Source organism: Aquarana catesbeiana, linkage group LG01, assembly GCF_042186555.1.
Source record: "Aquarana catesbeiana isolate 2022-GZ linkage group LG01, ASM4218655v1, whole genome shotgun sequence".
Taxonomy (NCBI): Eukaryota; Metazoa; Chordata; class Amphibia; order Anura; family Ranidae; genus Aquarana; species Aquarana catesbeiana.
In genome coordinates, this window is record NC_133324.1 from 573,483,139 (window position 1) to 573,503,706 (window position 20,568).

Here is a 20,568-nt window from a genome sequence, read left to right on the forward strand (position 1 = left end):
TACAGTCCCTGTCTTGTTTGGACCGCCTGTATACTGCTGTTCAGAGTATATAGGGCCTGGGGGCCCCACGCCTTTTCTTTTTTTAATTTAGGTGCAGGGTTCCCCTTAATATCCGTACAAGTCCCAAAGGGCCTGGTAATGGGCTGGGGGGGGGGGGTACCCATGCCGTTTTTCTCAATAATTTTCATCCATATTGCCGGGACCTGACATTACATTACAGCCGCAAGTAGTTTTAAATTACTTTTATTCCTTTAGAAATGTCATTTTGTGCAGGGACTGTTCTAAACACGGGAAACATGAGCCACTTTACAGGCATACTATACTACCCCCCAGGTATGATATTTAAAGAAATATTTCTCTTTTTTATTTTTTTTAGCATTATTAAAATCACTACTCCTGAAAAAACAGACGTTTTTAAAACTTTTTTTTGCATTGATACATGTCCCCTGGGGCAGGACTCGGGTCCCCAAACTCTTTTTAGGACAATAACTTGCATATTAGTCTTTAAAATTCACACTTTTGATTTTTCACGTTTAGTACTTTAACAGTGTTCGTTAAAGTAACGGTGTTCGAAACTTCATGCAAACTTTCGGTCCATTCTCATGTGCTGCGCGAACCGAACCAGGGGGTGTTCGGCTCATCCCTACTCACAAGGATGTGGAGGATGGCTATAAGCTGGCAAAGGCACACAAAGGCAACAGGGGCACTGGGACACTGAAATGCTCAGTAGACATAACAGGTGCAAGGATAAAGATTGCAAGCAGGAACACACAGAAAGTCACTGGAGATAGGTTGGGAAACATTGGGGGTATGGAGTTCACAGTGGAAGGCTTTCAGGGTCCAGATCTGAACCTGTAACCTCTGTGCTGGAAAGAGATGCTGAAAAGCCCCCCAGTTTGATCTCTTGGACTTAGGACAATCATGCTTTGTCTTCTGTTTCTGATGAACCTTGAACGCTTTGCTCCTCACATGAACTTCCTGATTTAAGCTATATCGCTGCACTTCCTGTTTCCAAGATTATTGTACTCACTCCAGCAGATATCTTGCTCCTTTGCAAACCCGCAACTGTCCTTATCTCCATTCGTTGTCGAATTGTGGCTTGTTCCTCAACTACGCTTCAATTTATCTCAACCTGCAACCACTTGTTACCGACCTTTGGCTTGTTTATTGACAAGGTTTCTGCTTGATCCCTTCTACAGTTGTGCTCATAAATTTACATACCCTGGCAGAATTTATGATTTCTTGGCCATTCAGAGAATATGAATGATAACACAAAAACATTTTTCACTCATGGTTAGTGTTTTGGCTGAAGCCATTTATTATCAATCAACTGTGTTTACTCTTTTTAAATTGTAATGACAACACAAACTACCCAAATGACCCTGATCAAAAGTTTACATACCACAGTTCTTAATACTGCTTTAACCCCTTTAACATCAATGACAGCTTGAAGTCTTTTGTGGTAATTGTGGATGAGGCTCTTTATCTTCTCAGGTGGAAAAGCTGCTCATTCCTTTTGGCAAAAAGCCTCCAGTTCCTGTAAATTCTTGGGTTGTCTTGCATGAACTGCACGTTTGAGATCTCCCCAGAGTGGCTCAATGATATTGAGGTCAGGAGGCTGAGATGGCCACTCGAGAACCTTCACTTTATTCTGCTGTAGCCAATGACAGGTCGACTTGGCCTTGTGTTTTGGATCATTTAATGTTGGAATGTCCAAGTATGGCCCATGTGCAGCTTCATGGCTGATGAATGCAAATGTTCCTCCAGTATTTTTTGATAACATACTGCATTCCTCTTGCCATCAATTTTGACCAAATTTTCTGTGCCTTTGTAGCTCACACATCCCCAAAACATCAGCAATCCACATCCGTGTTTAACAGTAGGAATGGTGTACCTTTCATTATAGGCCTTGTTGACTGCTCTTCAAATGTAGCATTTATGGTTGTGGCCAAAAAGCTAAATTTTGGTCTCATCACTCCAAATGCCTTTTTTGCCAGAAGGTTTGAGGCTTGTCTCTGTGCTGTTTGGAGTATTGTAAGCGGGATACTTTGTGCATTTGCATAGTAATGTCTTTCTTCTGGCGACTCGACCATGCAGCCCATCTTTCTTCAAGTGTCCCCTTATTGTGCATCTTGAAACAGCCACACCACATGTTTTCAGAGTCCTGTATTTCACCTGAAGTTATTTGTTGGTATTTCTTTGCATCCTGAACAATTTTCGTGGCAGTTGTGGCTAATATTTTATTTGGTCTACTACAGAACTCCACATTTTCCACTTCTTGATTAGAGTTTAGACACTGCTGATTGGCATTCTCAATTCCTTGGATATCTTTTTTCATCCCTTTCCTGTTTTATACAGTTCAACTACCTTTTCCCGCAGATCCTTTGACAATTCTTTTGCTTTCCCCATGACTCAGAATCCAGAAATGTCAGTGCAGCACTGGATGAAAGGTGCAAGGGTCTTTCAGGAGTCCAGCAACTCATTGACCTTTTATACACACACACACTAATTACAAGCAAACAGATCACAGGTGAGGATGGTTACCTGTAATAGCCATTCAAGCCCCTTTGTGTCTTGTATCAATGTTATCAGGCCCAAATCAAAAGGGTATATAAACTTTTGATCAGGGTGATTTGGGTAGTTTCTTTTGTAATTATGATTTAAAAAGAGTAAACACAGTTGATTGATATTAAATGGCTTCAGACAAACACTAACCACGAGTGAAAGAAATGTTTTTGTGTTATCATTCATATTCTCTGAAAAATGGCCAAGCAATCAAAAATTTTGGCAGGGTATGTAAACTTATGAGTACAACTGTGTATCTGCTACTGATGCCTGGCTTGCTCCCCTCCTGGTGGAGCAATCCTGAGGACCGCGTCCTGGTACCAGCATGCAGCAAAACCCATCTCCAGCATTGGTTAATACTGGTCAGTGCTTAGACACTGCACCTCGGGTGAGCCTGAGTCATCCGCCAGGGTGTCCTGCTTCTGTACTCATCTTGTTAGTTGGTGGGAGCCGCTCTACTTCTATAGCTACTGGTCTCTGGTCTCTGAGCATGACCCCTGACCGTGACAAAGGCACTGGGGGAAGTTTGCAAACAGTCACTGGGAACAAGGGGGGTCTGATACAGGAACAGGAATCTCAGGGTCACTAGGTGTTTTATAGAATGTAGGACACTAGGAGTCTTGGGGTCACTAGTAAAATTCCCCACTAGGAAACACTGGGCATCTTCTCGGAAAGTCAAGATCACTAGGAATCTTCTACACTAAGAAATATGAAAAACAATAGGAATGTTACTAGAAATAAAAGGCACTGATGGATCTGGCATTAGGAACTTGCTGCTCAACAATTCCCCAGGAAATTAGCCCAGCTTAAAGAAAAAAGGAGATTGCCTGGCTGGGCTGGGATTAGCTAATTGAATAAACACCAGGTGGTCTTGAACACAATCTTGTGGGGTCCTGTTGTTTTCCTCCTGGACAGTAATTTAAATTTACCAATTGGGGCATAGATAGCCAAAACCTGAATCGGGTTTTAAATATTTCCTACTCTATCTATATTTAAACATATTTGAAACTTGTTTCAATTGGTAGAGCTTGAAGGACTCTTTTTTTCTTTTTTTTTTCTTTCAATAGATTTTTATTGTTTTAAATCAAGTACAGATAAATACAATGTAAACATTGTACATGTTCATTGGAAATCACATATTATTATTGAACATAAATATATAAGTAAAACTACTAACAGGAAAATTTTATAGCAAGACTCAATCAATAAATATAGGTTTGTACATATATATGTTGTTATTGTCCCCAGGAACCCTAAATGGGATCTCTTTTATTGCCTGGGGACAATGTTATGGTTAAATTGTATATATAACCTGTATTCCAACAGTGAGTATACAATTGAATTCTAACTTGTTACCGTATCATGTCTGGATCAACTAAGTTACAGCTCTGTTAAAGAAATTTTTCAGCTCCTGCCTATCTCGCCCATGGAGAGCACTGGATCTTGTGCTTATGCAGGTAATCACCACTAGAAGCCATTGTCATTTCGTAACCGTAGTGTGTGTTTACCAAGTCTAAAGTTTGCTCTATGGTTGGGGCCTTTGTTGTTTTCCATAACCTAGTTATGCTCAATCTAGCGGCCAATAAAATATGTGTGATCACGTGTCTGGTGGGTTGGGGTAACTGGTCTATGTTTAGGTTTACAATCGCTAAGTCAGGCGTAAGGGGTATGTGGTGGTTGGATATGTCTGATAGAATACGAAAGGTAGTTTTCCAATATGTTTGGATAGAATTGCATGCCCACATTATGTGAAAAATATCCCCTTTGGCCGAGTTACATCTCCAACACTTGTCATTAGTGTTCGAGGTGAACGATGCCAGTTTTGATGGGGTTAGATACCATCTCAGAGACAGTTTTTAGGTTATTTCCCAGAGTTTAGAGCATTTAGTGGCTTTGTAAATAGATTGTAGTGCTTGTTGCCATTGGTGGTTCGTGTATGTGTTCCCCAAGTCGTGCTCCCAATGAGTGTGGGGAGACGACTTGACGAATTGGAGCTTCTGCTGAAGTATGTTATAAAAGAGGGATATTCCTTTAGGTTTGTGAGAGGTGTTGTTTAGTTGTTCCCAGGCCTTTGGTTGGACCGTGTATAGAGGTAAGTGTATCTGTTTCAGGCAATGTTTGACTCTAATGTAAGTAAAGAACTCGGTAGGAGGCAGTTTAAATTCACTTTGTAGGAGTTGAAAGGATTTTATGTGGGATTCTCTGTGAAATTTGGGCCATCTGAGCAGAGGTAGATCTCTTGAGAGATGCTGGAAAGATTGTATAGGGATTGGTATCCCTGGGTTGGTGGAGTGTTTGGTGTTGTCATGGATCAAGTTGGTCCAAGCTTTAGCTGAAGCTATCATGGTGGGGGGTAGCGCTGAAGGAATTTTATTTCCCAAGGGAATGCTCATCAACCATTCTTTCAGATTTGGACGTACTAACGACAGAGTTTCTATTTTACTCCATAATTTAGAAGGATCTGGGCGGAACCATTCAGTAAGTTGATCTAATAACGAAGCAGTGTAATAGTCCTCAAAATCTATTGTTCCTGAGCCCCCCCGCTGATTTGTGTTTCATAAGCTTGGAGTGTGAACACCTGGGTTTAGACCCTTTCCATATGCATTTATTGAATAAGGTTTGGAGAGATTTAAAGAAGTATTTGGGTATGGAAATAGGGAGGGTTCTGAATGGTAGAGGATTTGTGGTAAATGGAGCATTTTAAAAGCTGCAAGTCTCCCGGACCATGATAGTTCCTGTTTAGTTATGGATTGGGTGTCTAGGTGTAGTTTGGCGAGGAGATGTTTGTAGTTATCCGAGAAAAGGTGTTTGACAGTTCTAGTAAGGTGGATCCCTAAGTAGGGAATGCTTCTGTCCGGCCAGGAAAACGGATAGTGTGTCTGTAGCAAAATTTTCGTTGTGGCGTCAAGTTTGAGATCTAAAATATGGGATTTGGATGCATTAAGTTTATAGTAGGAGACCTTTCCAAACCATTCTAGTAGTTTGTGTGCTTCCACTAAAGAGGTTGTTGGATTGGACAGGATCAGGATGACGTCGTCCGCAAAAAGACTTATTTTATGTGAGGTTGTTCCTATTGTCAGCCCTGTGATTAAGGGGTTCGAAGGTACGTGTTCTGCCAGGGGTTCCATTAGTAAGTTGAATATCAATGGTGACAGGGGGCATCCCTGGCATGTACCATTGGTTATATTGAACGATTGGGACAACATGTCTGCGGAGTAGACTTGTGCAGATGGATTGGTGTAAAGTGCCATAATGGCCCTATAGATATGGTCTTTGAATCCAAACTTGATGAGTACTTTTTGGAGATATGACCAGTGAACCCTGTCAAACTCCTTCTCTGCTTCCAAAGAAAGCAGCAGAGAAGACGTTCCGCTGGACCCAGCATGATGTATTAAGTTAGTCATACGTCTTGTGGCGTCGGGGGTCTGTCTGCCTTTGGTGAAACCGGACTGATCCAAATCTATGAGTTCTGGAATTATCTCTAGAAGGCGCCTAGCAATGGTTTTAGCATAAATTTTCACATCCAAGTTTAAAAGTGATATGGGACGGAAGTTTTGGGGGGAGGTTGGTTCCTTCCCTGGTTTCGGGAGTGTTACAATAATAGCGTTCAACGTTTCTTTAGGGAGTTTAGAAGAGGAGGCAGCGTTGTTGCAAAATTGAGTCAGGTATGGGAGTAGTTGGCTGGAGTATTTCTGGTAATACTCCCCTGTTAGGCCATCCGGTCCAGGGGCTTTCCCAGGAGGAAGTGATTTTATGGTTGCTAGAATTTCCTGATCAGTGAAGGGTTCATTCAGAACGTCTAGTTGCGCGTCCGACAATTTGGGGAGTGTAATTTGTTGTAAAAATGCGTCAATATCGTCATGGGAGGGTTGTGATGTGGATGAGTCTCTGCTGATATTGTATAGATCACTCTAATAGTCGCTAAACGCATTGGCTATGTCTTGTGGATTAGTCAGCGTCTGCTTAGTATGCGGATGAGTCATGTGAGGTATCTTAGTTTTGGTCCTTCTCCCTTTCAAGCGCTGTGCCAATAATTTCCCCACCTTATTGGAGGTAGAATAGTACGTGGCTCTAATTTTTCTTTGCACTTGTTCAAAGGAGTTGAGGAGTAGTGTCCTCAACTCCTGTCGCAGTGACAACAGTTGGGCCAGTCGTTGTGGATTTGGGTCAGTTTTATGTAGGGTTTCAACCTGGGCAATTTGAGAAGTCAGATTGTCAAAACGCTGCGTCCTCTTTTTTTTACAGAAATGACTTAGCTTCATTATGATACCTCTAACGACAGCCTTATGTGCATTCCACACCATGGCGGAATCCCCCACCAATCCGCTGTTAAGTTCAAGGTATTCTTTTAGATGCTCTGTAATTTCCTGAGAGTAGGTCAGGTGTTGCAATACATAATTGTTAGCACGCCAGAGAAATGTATTCCTCTGGTGGGCATTGACAAAAATAGAGATCGTTATGGGAGTGTGGTCCGACCACGACATGGTGTGGACTACAGAAGCACTGATTTTTTGTAAGAGCCATTTATCCATAATAAACATGTCTATTCTCGAGTAGGATTTATGGTGTGGAGAGAAGTATGTGTAATCCTTTTCAGACCCGTGATGGCATCTCCAGACATCAAATAAGTCCTGTGATTTGAGGAATTGCTTCAGGGGGGAGTCTCTCCTTTTTGCTGCAGAAGTAGTATCCATATGTATATCGACTACCAGGTTAAAGTCACCGCATATAAGTAGGTGGCCTTGTTTAGCTTCTTGTGCTCTACGCACGGTCTTCCTTATAAAGGACATCTGTCGGGTGTTAGGAGCATATATATATTTAACAGGGTATATTTGACATTGTTGATGGTACAGAGTAAAATTAAGAATCTACCCTGAGGGTCAGAAATCTCCTGTGTTAGTCAGAAGTCTATATTGTTTTTAATAGCAATGAGGACTCCTCTTTTCTTTGACGTGAAAGTAGAATGGTAGATAGTGGGGTATTTTCTATTGGAGCAGAGGGATGTTGATTTGGGCAGTAAATGAGTCTCTTGGACACAGATAATGTCACTTTGGAGTTTTTCCGCGGTGAGCCATAGGGAATGTCTTTTAGCTGGATGATTGAGTCCCTTTGCGTTCAGTGATAAAATGTTAAGCGGCATGTCTGGATGACAGTGGTTTGTGAAGTGGGAAATTAGATGGTAAACACTTACAGTAATGTGGTAGCAGGCGAGTTGTAGAGAGATTTCACTTGTACAGAGATGTGGGGTTCACGAGGTGGGGGTGTCGACGGTGATATGAGCTTAGAGCAGGAACTGATGAAAAGACAACACGTCAGAATAACTGCAAGAACAAAAAAAAATAATAGGAACACAGGTATACCACTGAAAACTTTCCTGTAATGCTTAACTCGGGCAATATAGGAAGAGATGCGGCGTGAGTAAACCTATAAACAAGCTGAAATCAGCTAAGCCGCTGTAGGGAGAAACAGTTAGTAATTTGAAAGAACTAAGTGTTCAACAGTGAACAGTGAGCAGTGAGGGAGATTTATCATTGTTGATGTCGGCCTGTCATGGTCAGGTAGTAATCCGGGACTGATATCCTTTGGTTCCTTGGTGGCGGCAAGGTTGTGGCGTTTTGCGTTGTGGTAGAGGTGGTGTAATATTAGCCGGGGGTTCTAGGATTATGCCCCATTCATGTAGTAGCTGCATTCCCTTCTGAAGGTTACTGACAATGTGGGTGGCGCCATTTTTCGATATGAGGAGTGTCGCAGGATATCTCCACTTGTACACGATTTTGTGATTGTGGAGTCCTTTTGTAATAGGGTTCAGATTTCTCCTGAGCTGAAGCGTGTACTTGGAGAGGTCTGGGAATATCTGAATTCCATCATACGGGCGGGGTAGCGGAGATTTATTCCTTGCCTCATACATCAGTTTTCTTTTATGTGAAAGAAATGTACCCGCATGAGTACATCCCGTGGTACTGTTGCCGCTAAGTGGGAGGACTTCGCTATTCTATGTATCCTGTCAATGATAATGTCTCTGGGCGAAGCATCTGGTAGAATGGTGTGTAAAAGATCTCTGGCGTATTTTGGCAGGTCTGCTGGCGGTACATTCTCATGGATCCCCCTCAGCTTCACGTTATTGCGCCTGGAGCGGTCCTCCAAATCGGCCAGCTTGGCCTGGACCCATTCTTGCTCATCCTTCACCTCCTCATAAGTGTCAATCAGATCATTTACTGTGGTTGTACATTCTGCCATACCCTTTTCTATGGTAGTAACCCTTTGATCTATCGCACTCATATCTGTATTGATTTTATGAAACAGAGAGGAGAGATCTGTCATCAAAGATGTCTGCAGGGACATAAGCATATCTTTCAGGGTAGTATCCATAACTGGCTGCCCTGAGGTGGGGAAAGAGGCCATGGAGCTGTGCAAGGCCTGGTTAGATTGAAGCAGATTGAAGGCCTGTGTTATAGATGCTGCCTGGGGCTGCTTTGGGAGCGGTACATCGAACCGCATCCTGGCTTTGGCTGGGCTGTTAGTAAGGGGAATCTGACTCTGTGCCTTGTGTGGGGGACAGGGGGGGCGCTAATACGTCCATTTCACCCTGATGTTCATCTGGGAGATCTGTGTAAGCCTCCCGCGGCGCGATGATCTTGTGGATCACTGACCTGGGGCTCCGGTGGAAACAGGAAGGTAGTGAGCTTTTTGGGCTGATGATCTCCCATCCGTTTATGGGACATCGTAGGACGGTTCGTTCTAGAGCTCTGGGGTAAAGATGGCTCCGGTCCGCTGTGACTGACAGGCTAGGAACGTTCCGTTGTTCTCCCTCACTGAAGAGCTGTTAGTTCAAGCGGCCATCTTAGGTGTCGGCTAGCCACGCCCCCCTCTTTTTTTATTTTTAAGGGCTTTTCTTGCCCACTCTTATTAAAAGAAAGTTCAACAAAGTTCCAGAAATAAAAATCAATGAGTTTCCCTCACAGGGATTTACCAAACAAAAGATCATCAGCCTCCTGGCTTACACATGCAGCACTGCTGCTCTGCTCTTACCCTTCAGGCCCTAATGTTCTCCAGACAATCTTCTCACAAACTCTACACAAACTCTACACAACTTGAAGTTCCCTGCTGCTCTTTCTCATATCTATCTCCAAGATGGAGCCCTCCTGACTCCTGGACAAAGACCACTTAACCACTTTCCCTCCGGAAGGTTTCACCCCTTCATAACCAGGCCATTTTTTGCTATTCAACACTGCGCTACTTTAACTGACAATTGCGTTGTCATGTAAGACTGTACGCAAATGAAATTTATATCATTTTTTTCACACAAATATAACTTTCTTTTGGAGGTATTTGATCACCACTGGGTTTTTATTTAAACAAAAAAAAGGAAGAAAATTTTGAAGAAAAAAAAAAAAAACATAATATTTTTTTACTTTCTGTTAGAAGACACATACAAATAAAATCGTTTTTTTTTTTTTTTTTTTTTATAAACTTAGGCCAAAATGTATTCTGCAACATGGCTGTGGTAAAAAATCCCAATAAGTGTATATTTGGTTTGCGTAAAAGTTACAGTGTCTAAAAACTATGGTATATATACTGTCCTTTTTTTTCATACTAGTTATGGCAGTGATCAGCGACTTATAGTGGGTCTGTGATAGTGTGGCGGACAATCTGACACTAACTGATGCTGGCTGGGCGGTAAACTAACTGACACTGAAATCAATAGTGACACTAATACAGTGATCAGTGCTAATACTATACACTGTCACTGTACTAATGACACTGGCTGGGAAGTGGTTAACATCTAGGGGCAATCAAGGGGTTTACTGTGTGGGTAACAATCTGTAATGTGTTTAATATCTTCTGCTTTTAGTAAGCGATCTTGTTGTTTTTTTTTCCCTGCTTTGCTGCAAAAAAAAAAAAAATTGAAAATTTTGCATTCCCGGTCAGTATTTTGTGCCGGTACGTGCAAAAATGCGCGCAAACGCATGCAAATACGCACATGAATTTCCCCTAGAAATTTATTGTGCGCACAAATGTGCATATATACGCATATATACCTGCAAATTTGCAAAAAACAAATGCCTGAAATGATATCTAAAAATGCAGATGCTCAAGCATTGGTACCGTGTGCAAGAGGCCTAATTGTCCTGTAAGTGTTAGTTGTACTATCCTCTCCTCAGATTGCCAATGCTGCTTTCCAAAGTGTCTCGGTTGCTGCTCCATTCAGGTTAGAGACACCCTATAGCCACTCATACATAGATTTGAATTCAGCCAGTTCAGCAGGGAGATTTGATCCATCTATGGGCTGGTTGATTGTACCCAAGTCGATCCATCAATTAACTTGAGTACAACCAGCCTATTGTTTTTTTTCACATGCACTTACTGCCTGAAGCTAAAGCCGCTAGCAGTAATCCCTATGTTCTACCTGCCAAAGCCAAGGCTTAAAAAGGTAAATCTGGCTGGTATTTCAGACTCCTGCCAAGAGCCCACCACCTACTAACATCAAGAATGGCTTGGTACACAATTACTCGCTTTTAAGGAATCATGCTGCTTTCCTCTGATTAACTGGACATTGACTTACATATCTTGTAATGATGAGAGAGTGTTCCTAGCGTTGGCAGTCAAGCATGCGCGCTGGATGCAGAAGTAGACACAGATATAGATAAGTGAATACAAAGTACTTGTGACAGGAGTATTTGTTTAAGCTTGAAATGTTATAAACTATTTGACTTATATTTTCAGAACCCGACGATCCAAGCAAAATAAACATGAAAGACGAAACTGAAGGAAACCATCTAGATGAACACTCACAACATGTTCATATACAACTGGAAAGGAAGGTTGATAAAAGTGTGAATATTGGGAAGAGTCTGAAAGCAAAGCTAAGAAAGAAATGTACCTGTTCCGCTAAAGGGGCCAAAAAGACATTCACAGGTTTTCTCCCTGTATTTCGATGGCTTCCAAAATACAACTTCAAAGAAAACACATGGGGAGATGTGATGTCAGGGCTTATAATTGGCATTATCTTAGTGCCTCAAGCCATAGCATATTCCCTGTTAGCAGGTCTGAAACCAATATACAGCTTATACACATCATTCTTTGCCAATTTGATATACTTCTTAATGGGGACTTCTAGACACGTGTCTGTGGGCATTTTTAGCTTGCTTAGCCTAATGGTTGGCCAAGTTGTGGACCGAGAAGTACAGCTGGCAGGATTTGACCTGGATGATGATGCTGTATATAGAATGGAAGGCATAAACGGCAGTGACATCATTAACAAAACATCAGTCAACATTAGTTTGGGCCTAATGGACATTGAATGCGGAAAGGAGTGTTACGCTATTAGTGTGGCAGCTGTACTAACTTTCATGGCGGGGATCTATCAGGTAAGGTTATACAAGTTTAAATATACAAATTTATGCATATAGGTACAATGGTAAACACTAAGTTTTTATGCTTGAAAAGTACAAAATTTACATTTTGGTTCCAGACAAAAGTCTACAACTGCTTCAAATATGTAATGAGCAAACGTTAAAGTAATCATGCATAGGAGGCAGATATCCAATGCCTGAGGATGCCTGCAGATACTGCTGGCTACTCTGCTGTCAGGGGTAAATGAGCATTTGGACACGTTAGAATACCTGTTCAAACTGCAATACATCCTTCCTGATAACCAAGCACTGAAAGCTCCCTATTTACTCCCTGCCCTTCCCTCTCCTCAGAAATTAACTTCTATATTTCTCAAACATAAGAGTGCAAGGTGCAAGCCCTAACCTTGACTATAAGGATATCTGAGCTTGAGAGCAGTCATATTATGGTTCCAAAAAATATCCAATATCATGAAGATCAGTTCAGAATTGAGAACTTCTTTGGGAAAAAAAAAGTATGTTGGCTACGTATCGCAGGGCCCTATATAACAGTTATAAACCCCCCCCCCCCCCCCTTCACCTGCTGGTACTCCCCTTTCCAGTGAAATTTTAATTTTACCCAATATTTTGCACCCCTAACATCAGGCTCCTTTAACACAGGTGGCAAGTGATCTACCTTTTAGCTACGAAAAAAGGTTACTGATGGGAACCACTCAGAGGGGTGTGCCACATCCCAATTGTAACATAGAAAAAGAGGGACCCCCTAGGGATTTTAGTATGTATAAAATTTAAATGCAAAGCAGTCAGCTTTGCATTTAAATTTCATAGATACTGTACTCCCTGTGAAAACCCCTGATGAAGGAGACAAGACAACAATTCATCTCTGAAACGTCGTTGGGTTAAGGAAGTTGTATCATTTTGTTTTGCATCAATTATTGTACAATCTCTTGCATCCATGGTTATGTGTTTTATATATGTACTTTTTTTATTTATGATACTTTAATAAATATTTTTTATTTTTCTACTTTTTGTCTACGTGGTAGTGCCTATAAAGTCCCACTCCTAGGGGGTCCCTCTTTTTCTACCTTTTAACTACTGGTTGTCTGTGATAGCTATTGCACACCTCCTATGCCACTTTTAAACCAAAATCAGAGTACAGCCCACTTACATAAGTCCCCTCTACATCGGTGGCTTGTGAAATGGGCAGAACACACTAACAAAGCCCCTTATCATTCATAGGCAAGCACAGTAAATGGAGGGCACTCCAGTTGTCACATTTTTTGCAATCTTTACCTATTCAAAAAACGAACAGTCAGCGCAAAAACCCTCAAATAAAGCAAAGCTGCTGAACAAGGCAAATATATAAATCCTTTCACGTGGTACAATACAAAAATAGTGCAGCGCTATAAATCTCAATCAATATTTAAAATGTCCATAAATAGAAAAACCATATGTATCAACGGTGGTGCAGAGTGCTTCATGCAAATCCACAGTGCTCTTAAATCCGTGCTCCCCCTCTTGCCAGTCAAACCGCTCACCTTGTTAGAGGGACCCCTGAACTAACAGGAAGGTCTCATAATCTTTACCTATACCTCCATTGGCACAAATAAGTGGACAAACTGGGGAACAAAAATCCTCGTCACAAGCCAGCCCTTGGCACCCAAGAGTTGAGAGGTGCGCTTTGAGCCTTGAGGTGATAATGAGTTGAAGTAGGGATCAGCAAGTCCGGGTAGAAATCTCGGATGACCTATTATTGGCATCATAGGGGAGGGGAAGCTCTCCAATGAAGCCATTAAAAAAAAAAACTAAAATTTTGGCTAAGACAGGGACTATTAGTGGGTGACTGGTAAGGTGAGATACGTATTGTTTACCTGCCCATGGCAGCCTTTTAAGTGGTGCACCCGCCGCTTCCTGCTCCAACATGACCCATAGTTTAAGAGTCTGGTGTCTACACCTGTCCACTACTCTAGTCATCCGGACTGCCGTGTAGTATAGCGCAACTTGCCAAAAAGTGCAAAGCTCAGGACACTCCCAGAAAATGTGTAAGAGAGTGCCTTCAGACGAACCACATCTCCAACATCGTTCGCTTTGTTGAGGAAACAACTTGGCAAGGACCGATGGAGTTCTTTACCAATGTGTCATTATCTTGTATGTGGATTCTTGGTATCTGCTGCACAGGGAAGATTTATGTGCAAAGAAAAAATTATACACTCCTTTTGTGGGCCGGTGAAAGTCACCCCTAGCTCCCTTTGCCATTTAACAAGGAAGGAGGGGTCAGAACAGGCACGAAGTTCCAGAAGGTATTTGTAAGAAGTAGAAAGAGATAGTCGAATCGGGTCCCTTCCCAGACATAGCTCTTCGAATGCATGCAATTCTCTAGGGAATATTGTTTGTTTAGGTTTTATCTATATTGCCGGGACCCGACAATGCATTACAGCCGCAATCAGTTTTAAATGACTTTTTTCCTTTAGAAATGTAATTTGCTTTGGTACTGTTCTAAACACGGGAAAACTGCGCCACTTTACAGGCATACTATAGACACCCCCCAGGCACGATATGTAAAGGAATATTTCATTTTTATTGTTTCACTTTAAGTATTATTAAAATCACTTCTCTTGAAAAAATGTCTGTTTTTAAAACTTTTTTTTTGCATTGATACATGTCCCCTGGGGCAGGACCCGGGTCCTCAAACACTTTTTATGACAATAACTTGCATATAAGCCTTTAAAATTAGCACTTTTGGTTTTTCATGTTAGTGTTCCATAGACTTTAACTGTGTTCCGCTGCTTTCGAATTTGCCGCATACACTGCATAATGTTCATTGTTCGCCAAACATCCAAACAACCAAATTTTGGCCCGAACTTATGCTCGGGCTGAACACTTCGCCTATCCCTAGTATTCAGGTATTATGATGGTCTTTTCTCTCCTTCACATGTTAAATCACTACCTCCACCCCATTACATCTATTAGGACTCATTTACACTGTCGCAGAAACCTGCATTTTTCTGCACTAGTAAAATGTCGATCTCCACAGGGCACACCAATCAATTAGCCCTATTCACACCTGAATGCAGCTGTTGTACTTAGTATGTGCTTAGTTCAAAATTCATGACTGGGGTTTACAACCACTTAAATCTCCTGCTCAGAGACCTGGGGAATCCTGGCCAGCCTCAGCTGATGTATAATCTGAAGTATAATTTCCAGAAAACCTCCAGATAAAGGTTTTCCTAATATTATAATACATACAAATCTATTCACATCTAGCAGGGTGGAGAAAACATCAAAAAGAAAGGTAGGAGCAAAAGCTAAACCTTTGGATAGTAAAGACACCTGATCAGAGGACAATATGACTTAAGATAAATTCAAGACATTTTTAACTGGTATATCTAGTCCCTCCAATTCCTTTATAATTTCTTTATTTTTGCATATTATATGTTACAATCCACAAAGAGCTTTCAACATATTCTTCATATCTTCTCTTACAACTTGTCACATCCCCATATTTCCAAATTATAACAACATTATTCATTTCATAATCAATACAGCTCAGTCTTATCTACTCAATAAGCACATATAATTTCCTTTTCTCTTTTCCTAACCTTATCCCCTACCCCCACCCTCTAAAGCCCCAACAAACAGAGAAAAAAAAAAAAAAAAGAAGGGAGGGTGCATCCTCTCCCCTTCCCATCCGATCGCACATGACCTACCTCTCATGTTCTCCACTTCTAAAAACTAGGTAGGGAGCCCATATCTTCCAGTTTTTTTCATCAGGTTCTTTCAACATCAAAGTCAGATTCTCCATTTGTTGGATTTCTGTCATTCTAGCCCACCACTGTACTCTAGACGGCGGGACTATACTTTTCCACAATGCCGGAATACAGGCCCTCGCTGCCGTGAGAAGGTGTTTAAGCAGGGAGTTTTTATATTTTTCCACCATGGGGACATCATTTAGTAAGAATGCTGCCGGATTTTCTCCAAGAGACACACCTGTAATATCCTTAACCGTTTCCTCGACCATTTCCCAAATTTCCCTGATCTTCTCACATTCCCAAAAAATGTGCAACATCGTGCCCTCTGACTTCCCACAGCGCCAACATACATTTGGAACCTGTGGGAATATTTTATGTAGCACGGATGGTGTTCTATACCATCTGGTGAGGATTTTATATCCTCCCTCCTGATACCTGCTTGCGACTGATGTTTTATGGATAGATTTTCAAATTTTATCCTTCTGTCTTTGGGAGAACAATATCCCCATTTCCCTCTCCCAGGCTTGAATAAAATTAAGATCTTGGGGTGCTTCCAGGCTCGTTAATACTTCGTAGATATATAATAGGGAATGCCTCATACTCTCTCCATCTAAACATCTCTGTTCAAAGCCCGATAGTCCCCGTATCTCTGGGTAAATTTTTATTTTCGAGCGGATGTATGCTCCTAACTGCATCGCCCTGAAGAAGTCCAAGTCTGGTATTACTTCTCCTTCTATCTCACCTCTTGTCATCAAACAGTTACCCCTTGAGAAATGTATGGTCCTGTTTTTCCCCATTCGTTTTATGACCTCTGTTATGCCAGGCTGAAAGTCTGGTGTACCCAGCACCGGGGTCATGGGACTCGGAGATGGAGACAGATTTGTCTTTTTAAAGATTGTGTTAATTGTACGAAGAGTTGCACTTGCCAGTGGATGTTTTTTCACTATTGTTGGTATATCCGGTCTTGCTATCCACGCCAATCCCTCCAAGGGAATATTAACCATCGCTTGTTCTAATTGTACATATGGTTTCCTCTCAGAGGCGCACCATTCCATTACTCTGGCTAACTGTGAGGCTTCCTGGTATCTCACTGGGTCTGGAAAGCCAATGCCTCCTTTTTCTTTTGGGAGCACTAGGATGGATCTCCGTACTCTTATGCCGCGTACACACGAGCGGACTTTACGGCAGACTTTGCCCGGCGGACTTTTCGACGTACTTTACGACGGACTTTCTGAATGAACGGACTTGCCTACACACAATCCACCAAAGTCCGTCGAATTCGTACGTGATGACGTACGACCGGACTAAAACAAGGAAGTTCATAGCCAGTAGCCAATAGCTGCCCTAGCGTGGCTTTTTGTCCGTCGAACTAGCATACAGACGGCGGACTTTTCGACCGGACTCTATTTCAACGGATTAATTTAAAACATGTTTCAAATCTAAGTTCGTCCAACTTTTGAGAAAACAAAGTCCGCTGGAGCCCACACAAGATCGAATTGTCCGACCAAATCCCGTCCGTCGGGCAAAGTCTGCCGTAAAGTCCGCACGTGTGTACGCGGCATTACTGGCTTCCCAGCCCAGATAAACTTCAAAAACCTTGATCTAAGGTCCTTCAGAAAGCTTGGGGGAATCTTTATTGGCACGGTTTGCAGCAAGTAAAGAAGCCTAGGCATGACGTTCATCTTTATGATATTTGTCCTTCCAAACCATGTAAAGGTCTCTCTATCCCATCTCTGTAAGTCTAGTTTAATTCGTCTTAGCATCGGGACATAATTTAATTCAAATATCCTGCTAAGTTTCTTCGGTATTTTAGTTCCCAAGTAGCTTATATGGGATTCTGTCCATCTAAAGTTAAATTGCATCTTTATCGGTTGCAATAAGGGTGCCTTCATTCCCATCCCCATAACCTCTGATTTGGTATAATTCACCTTATAATTTGCTATCCCCCCATATTGACGTATCTCCATTAAGAGAGATGGGAGGGATATTATTGGAGAGGTTATGAAGAAAATCAGATCGTCCGCATATGCTGCTAACTTATGCTCCTCTTTTTCTGTATTTATACCTCTAATATTGGGGTTGGCTCGTATCTTCCTTAGGAAAGGCTCCAAAGTGAGAATAAAAATAATGGGCGACAATGGACAACCCTGGCGCGTTCCATTTCGAATACAGAATGAATCAGAGAGTCTATCGTTTACCCTAACCCTCGCACTCGGGACAGAGTATAGATTTGAAAACCATCTCAGCATTCCATCCCCCAAACCGATATGTTGCAATGTAGCCCTAAGGAATATCCAATCAACTCTATCAAATGCTTTTTCAGCATCAGCTGAAAACAGTGTTAGGGGTTTCTGTTGACTCTGTGTAATGTAGATGGCGTTTATTACTCTCTACGTATTTTCCCTTCCCTTCCTCCCAGCAGTAAACCCCACTTGGTCTGGGTGTATCAGTGAGGGGATGTGTTCCTCAAGTCTGGTCGCTAGGATCTTTGAGAAAATTTTTAAATCCGCATTTAACAAAGCTATTGGCCGGTAGCTGGAACACTGAGATGGGTCCTTACCCTCCTTCAGGATTACTGCTATATGTGCCAACAATGTCTCAGTAGGTATCTACTGTCCCTCGCGCAATGAGTTAAAGGCAGCTATGAATCTCGGAGCCAATTTCTCCGCAAAATATCTGTAGTATGCCAGGGTGTACCTGTCTGGGCCCGATGCTTTCCCCAATTTTAAAAGGTTTAATGCTCTCTTAAATTCTTCTACTGTAATTGGTACGTCTAGCACTCGTGCTATCTCCTCTGTCACCTTCGGCATTCCTGAGGTTTGTAAATATTCCCTTGCCGACTCCCATTTACTCTTACTCGTCTCTGGAGATAATTGTCCTTCCAATTGGTAAAGACCCTCGTAGTACTCCTTAAAAATCTATGCCATTTCCTGTGAGGAACTAACCAACACATCCTTCTGTGTTTTAATACCTAACATGTACCTCTGTGTAGTGGTATCCTTAAGGGCCTTTGCCAACATCCTGCTCGGTTTGTTCCCAAATTCATAGAGTGTCCGTCTTCCCAGTTTCAGCTTAGCTTTTGCCTGTTCAATGAGCAATGAGTTTAAATCCTCCCGTAAGCCACTTAATTTCTCCTCTATTTCTTGTGTCTGAGATTTTTTATGTATCAGCTCCACTTCCCGAATTCTTTTAAGTAGTACATCAATCTGTTCGTTAAGCTTCTTTTTCCTATGCGCCCCTAAAGATATAAAGACCCCTCTCATCACGCTTTTATGTGTTTCCCATAAACAGAATGGGGTAACTTCCTCCATATCATTTATTAGAAAAAAGGAATCCAGTTCCTGATTTAATTTTTGTTCATAATCCTTGTCCTTTAACAGGGTCTCATTGATCCTCCATTGCCACTCATGACGATCTCCTTCTCCTAGATCCAATACACAGTTGGTCGGGGCATGGTCAGACAGGGTGAATGAGCCTTTATCAGCACTCACCAATGATGTTTTTCCTGTCTGTGAGACCAAAATATAATCGATTCGAGTATATGATTTATGTTTTGCCAAGAAGAATGTATAATCTCTATCTTGGACATGTAGTGTCCTCCATGTATCTACCACCTGCAGATCACTTAATAATTTTTTTACTCTTCGTAGTTTTATGAATGACAGGTGGGAGGCTCCCCTGGACGCATCTATAGAAGGGTCCAAGGCCAAATTTAAATCACCCCCTATCATCAAAATACCCTCCTTGTGCTGATGCACCATTTGGAGACAGGTCTCCAGGCAACCAACCTGGTTTACATTTGAGAGATACATATTCACTAATGTAACCTTTTGCAGTCCTAGTAATCCCTTTACAATTAAAAGACGGCCCTCCTCATCTGTAATTACTTTAGTCTCCTTCCATGGAGTCTGTTTTGACACAATGATAGAAACCCCATTTGATTTAGAGGTCAAGGATGCACTATGGTATACAGTAGAGAATTTATGGTTTACCAGCCTTGGTATTCTGTCCCTTCTAAAGTGTGTTTCCTGCAGAATGGCAATTTGCGTCTTTAACCTTCTCAGTTCAGCAAGCAGCCTAATCTGTTTCTCCGGGATGTTTAGTACCTTAACATTATATGAGGTAAACTTTATTCTGGTCATGTCTTCTGATCGTCTGGGAGCTACAGGAGGGGGAGCCCAAAAAACTAAAAAAAGAAAAAAAAAACCCCAGTTCCCTTGTCCTACTCAAAGAGATAGGCCATCCGGCGCGACTCCTCGGTGCCGTTAACTAGCCCCTTCAGGGAAGAAAAAAATTTTAAAAAAGGGAGAAACGCCTCCGACTTTACCTCCACCCGAAGGAGAGACGCTTATTGTGGGGGATGTCCCCGAGCACGGGGAGTTCGGCGCAGGCCTATCAGCAGCGGCACGCACAAGATTACAAATAAATAAACAAAAAGAGATAGCACCGCATTTCAAATTGTAAATCAGAGGTATATTCTATATCCTGTATCCTAAGCAACACCATATATCACTCTACAATGGGTACAGCATCCTTTTACATTTATATATACATTTACATTTACATACCCTCCAGACCTAATCCGATTCATCTCTACCCTCTACCCTTTTATAGATTACTCTACCCTTCTCACTCTCCCTTCTCCTACCCCCCCACCCCCCCTATGTGTACCCCATTTACCTTAATATTCCTAATAACCCCCCCTCCCTCAGTGCACTACTGTAATCCCATAATACCCCCCCCCACCCCATTCCGTGAGCCACCCTGTCCCTATTCAATTTCTACAAAAGATATTCTCACCAAAAAAAAAAAAAAAAAACAGTGTAAAAAGAAAGAGGGGAGAGAGACACAGGAGAAAAAGGATAAAGTGAAGGAGGGGAAAAAAAAAAAGTAGAACTATATAC

At 41.9% G+C, this 20,568-nt stretch overlaps 2 protein-coding genes across 9 annotated transcripts in view; one reads left to right on the top strand and one right to left on the bottom strand.

Moving 5' to 3' along the window:
• The window catches only part of IDUA (alpha-L-iduronidase), a 244,971-nt gene that overhangs the window by 187,716 nt on the left and 36,687 nt on the right, over positions 1–20,568 (bottom strand). The gene's annotated exons all lie outside the window — the stretch shown is intronic.
• SLC26A1 (solute carrier family 26 member 1) overlaps positions 1–20,568 on the top strand; it is a 98,653-nt gene that overhangs the window by 69,793 nt on the left and 8,292 nt on the right. For all 5 annotated transcript variants that reach the window (XM_073597546.1, XM_073597556.1, XM_073597564.1 and 2 more), the window contains one exon: positions 11,290–11,933. In XM_073597546.1, coding sequence (XP_073453647.1) covers positions 11,316–11,933 — 618 coding nt within the window. In that variant the 5' untranslated portion in view covers positions 11,290–11,315. The remainder of the gene's footprint in view (positions 1–11,289; positions 11,934–20,568) is intronic.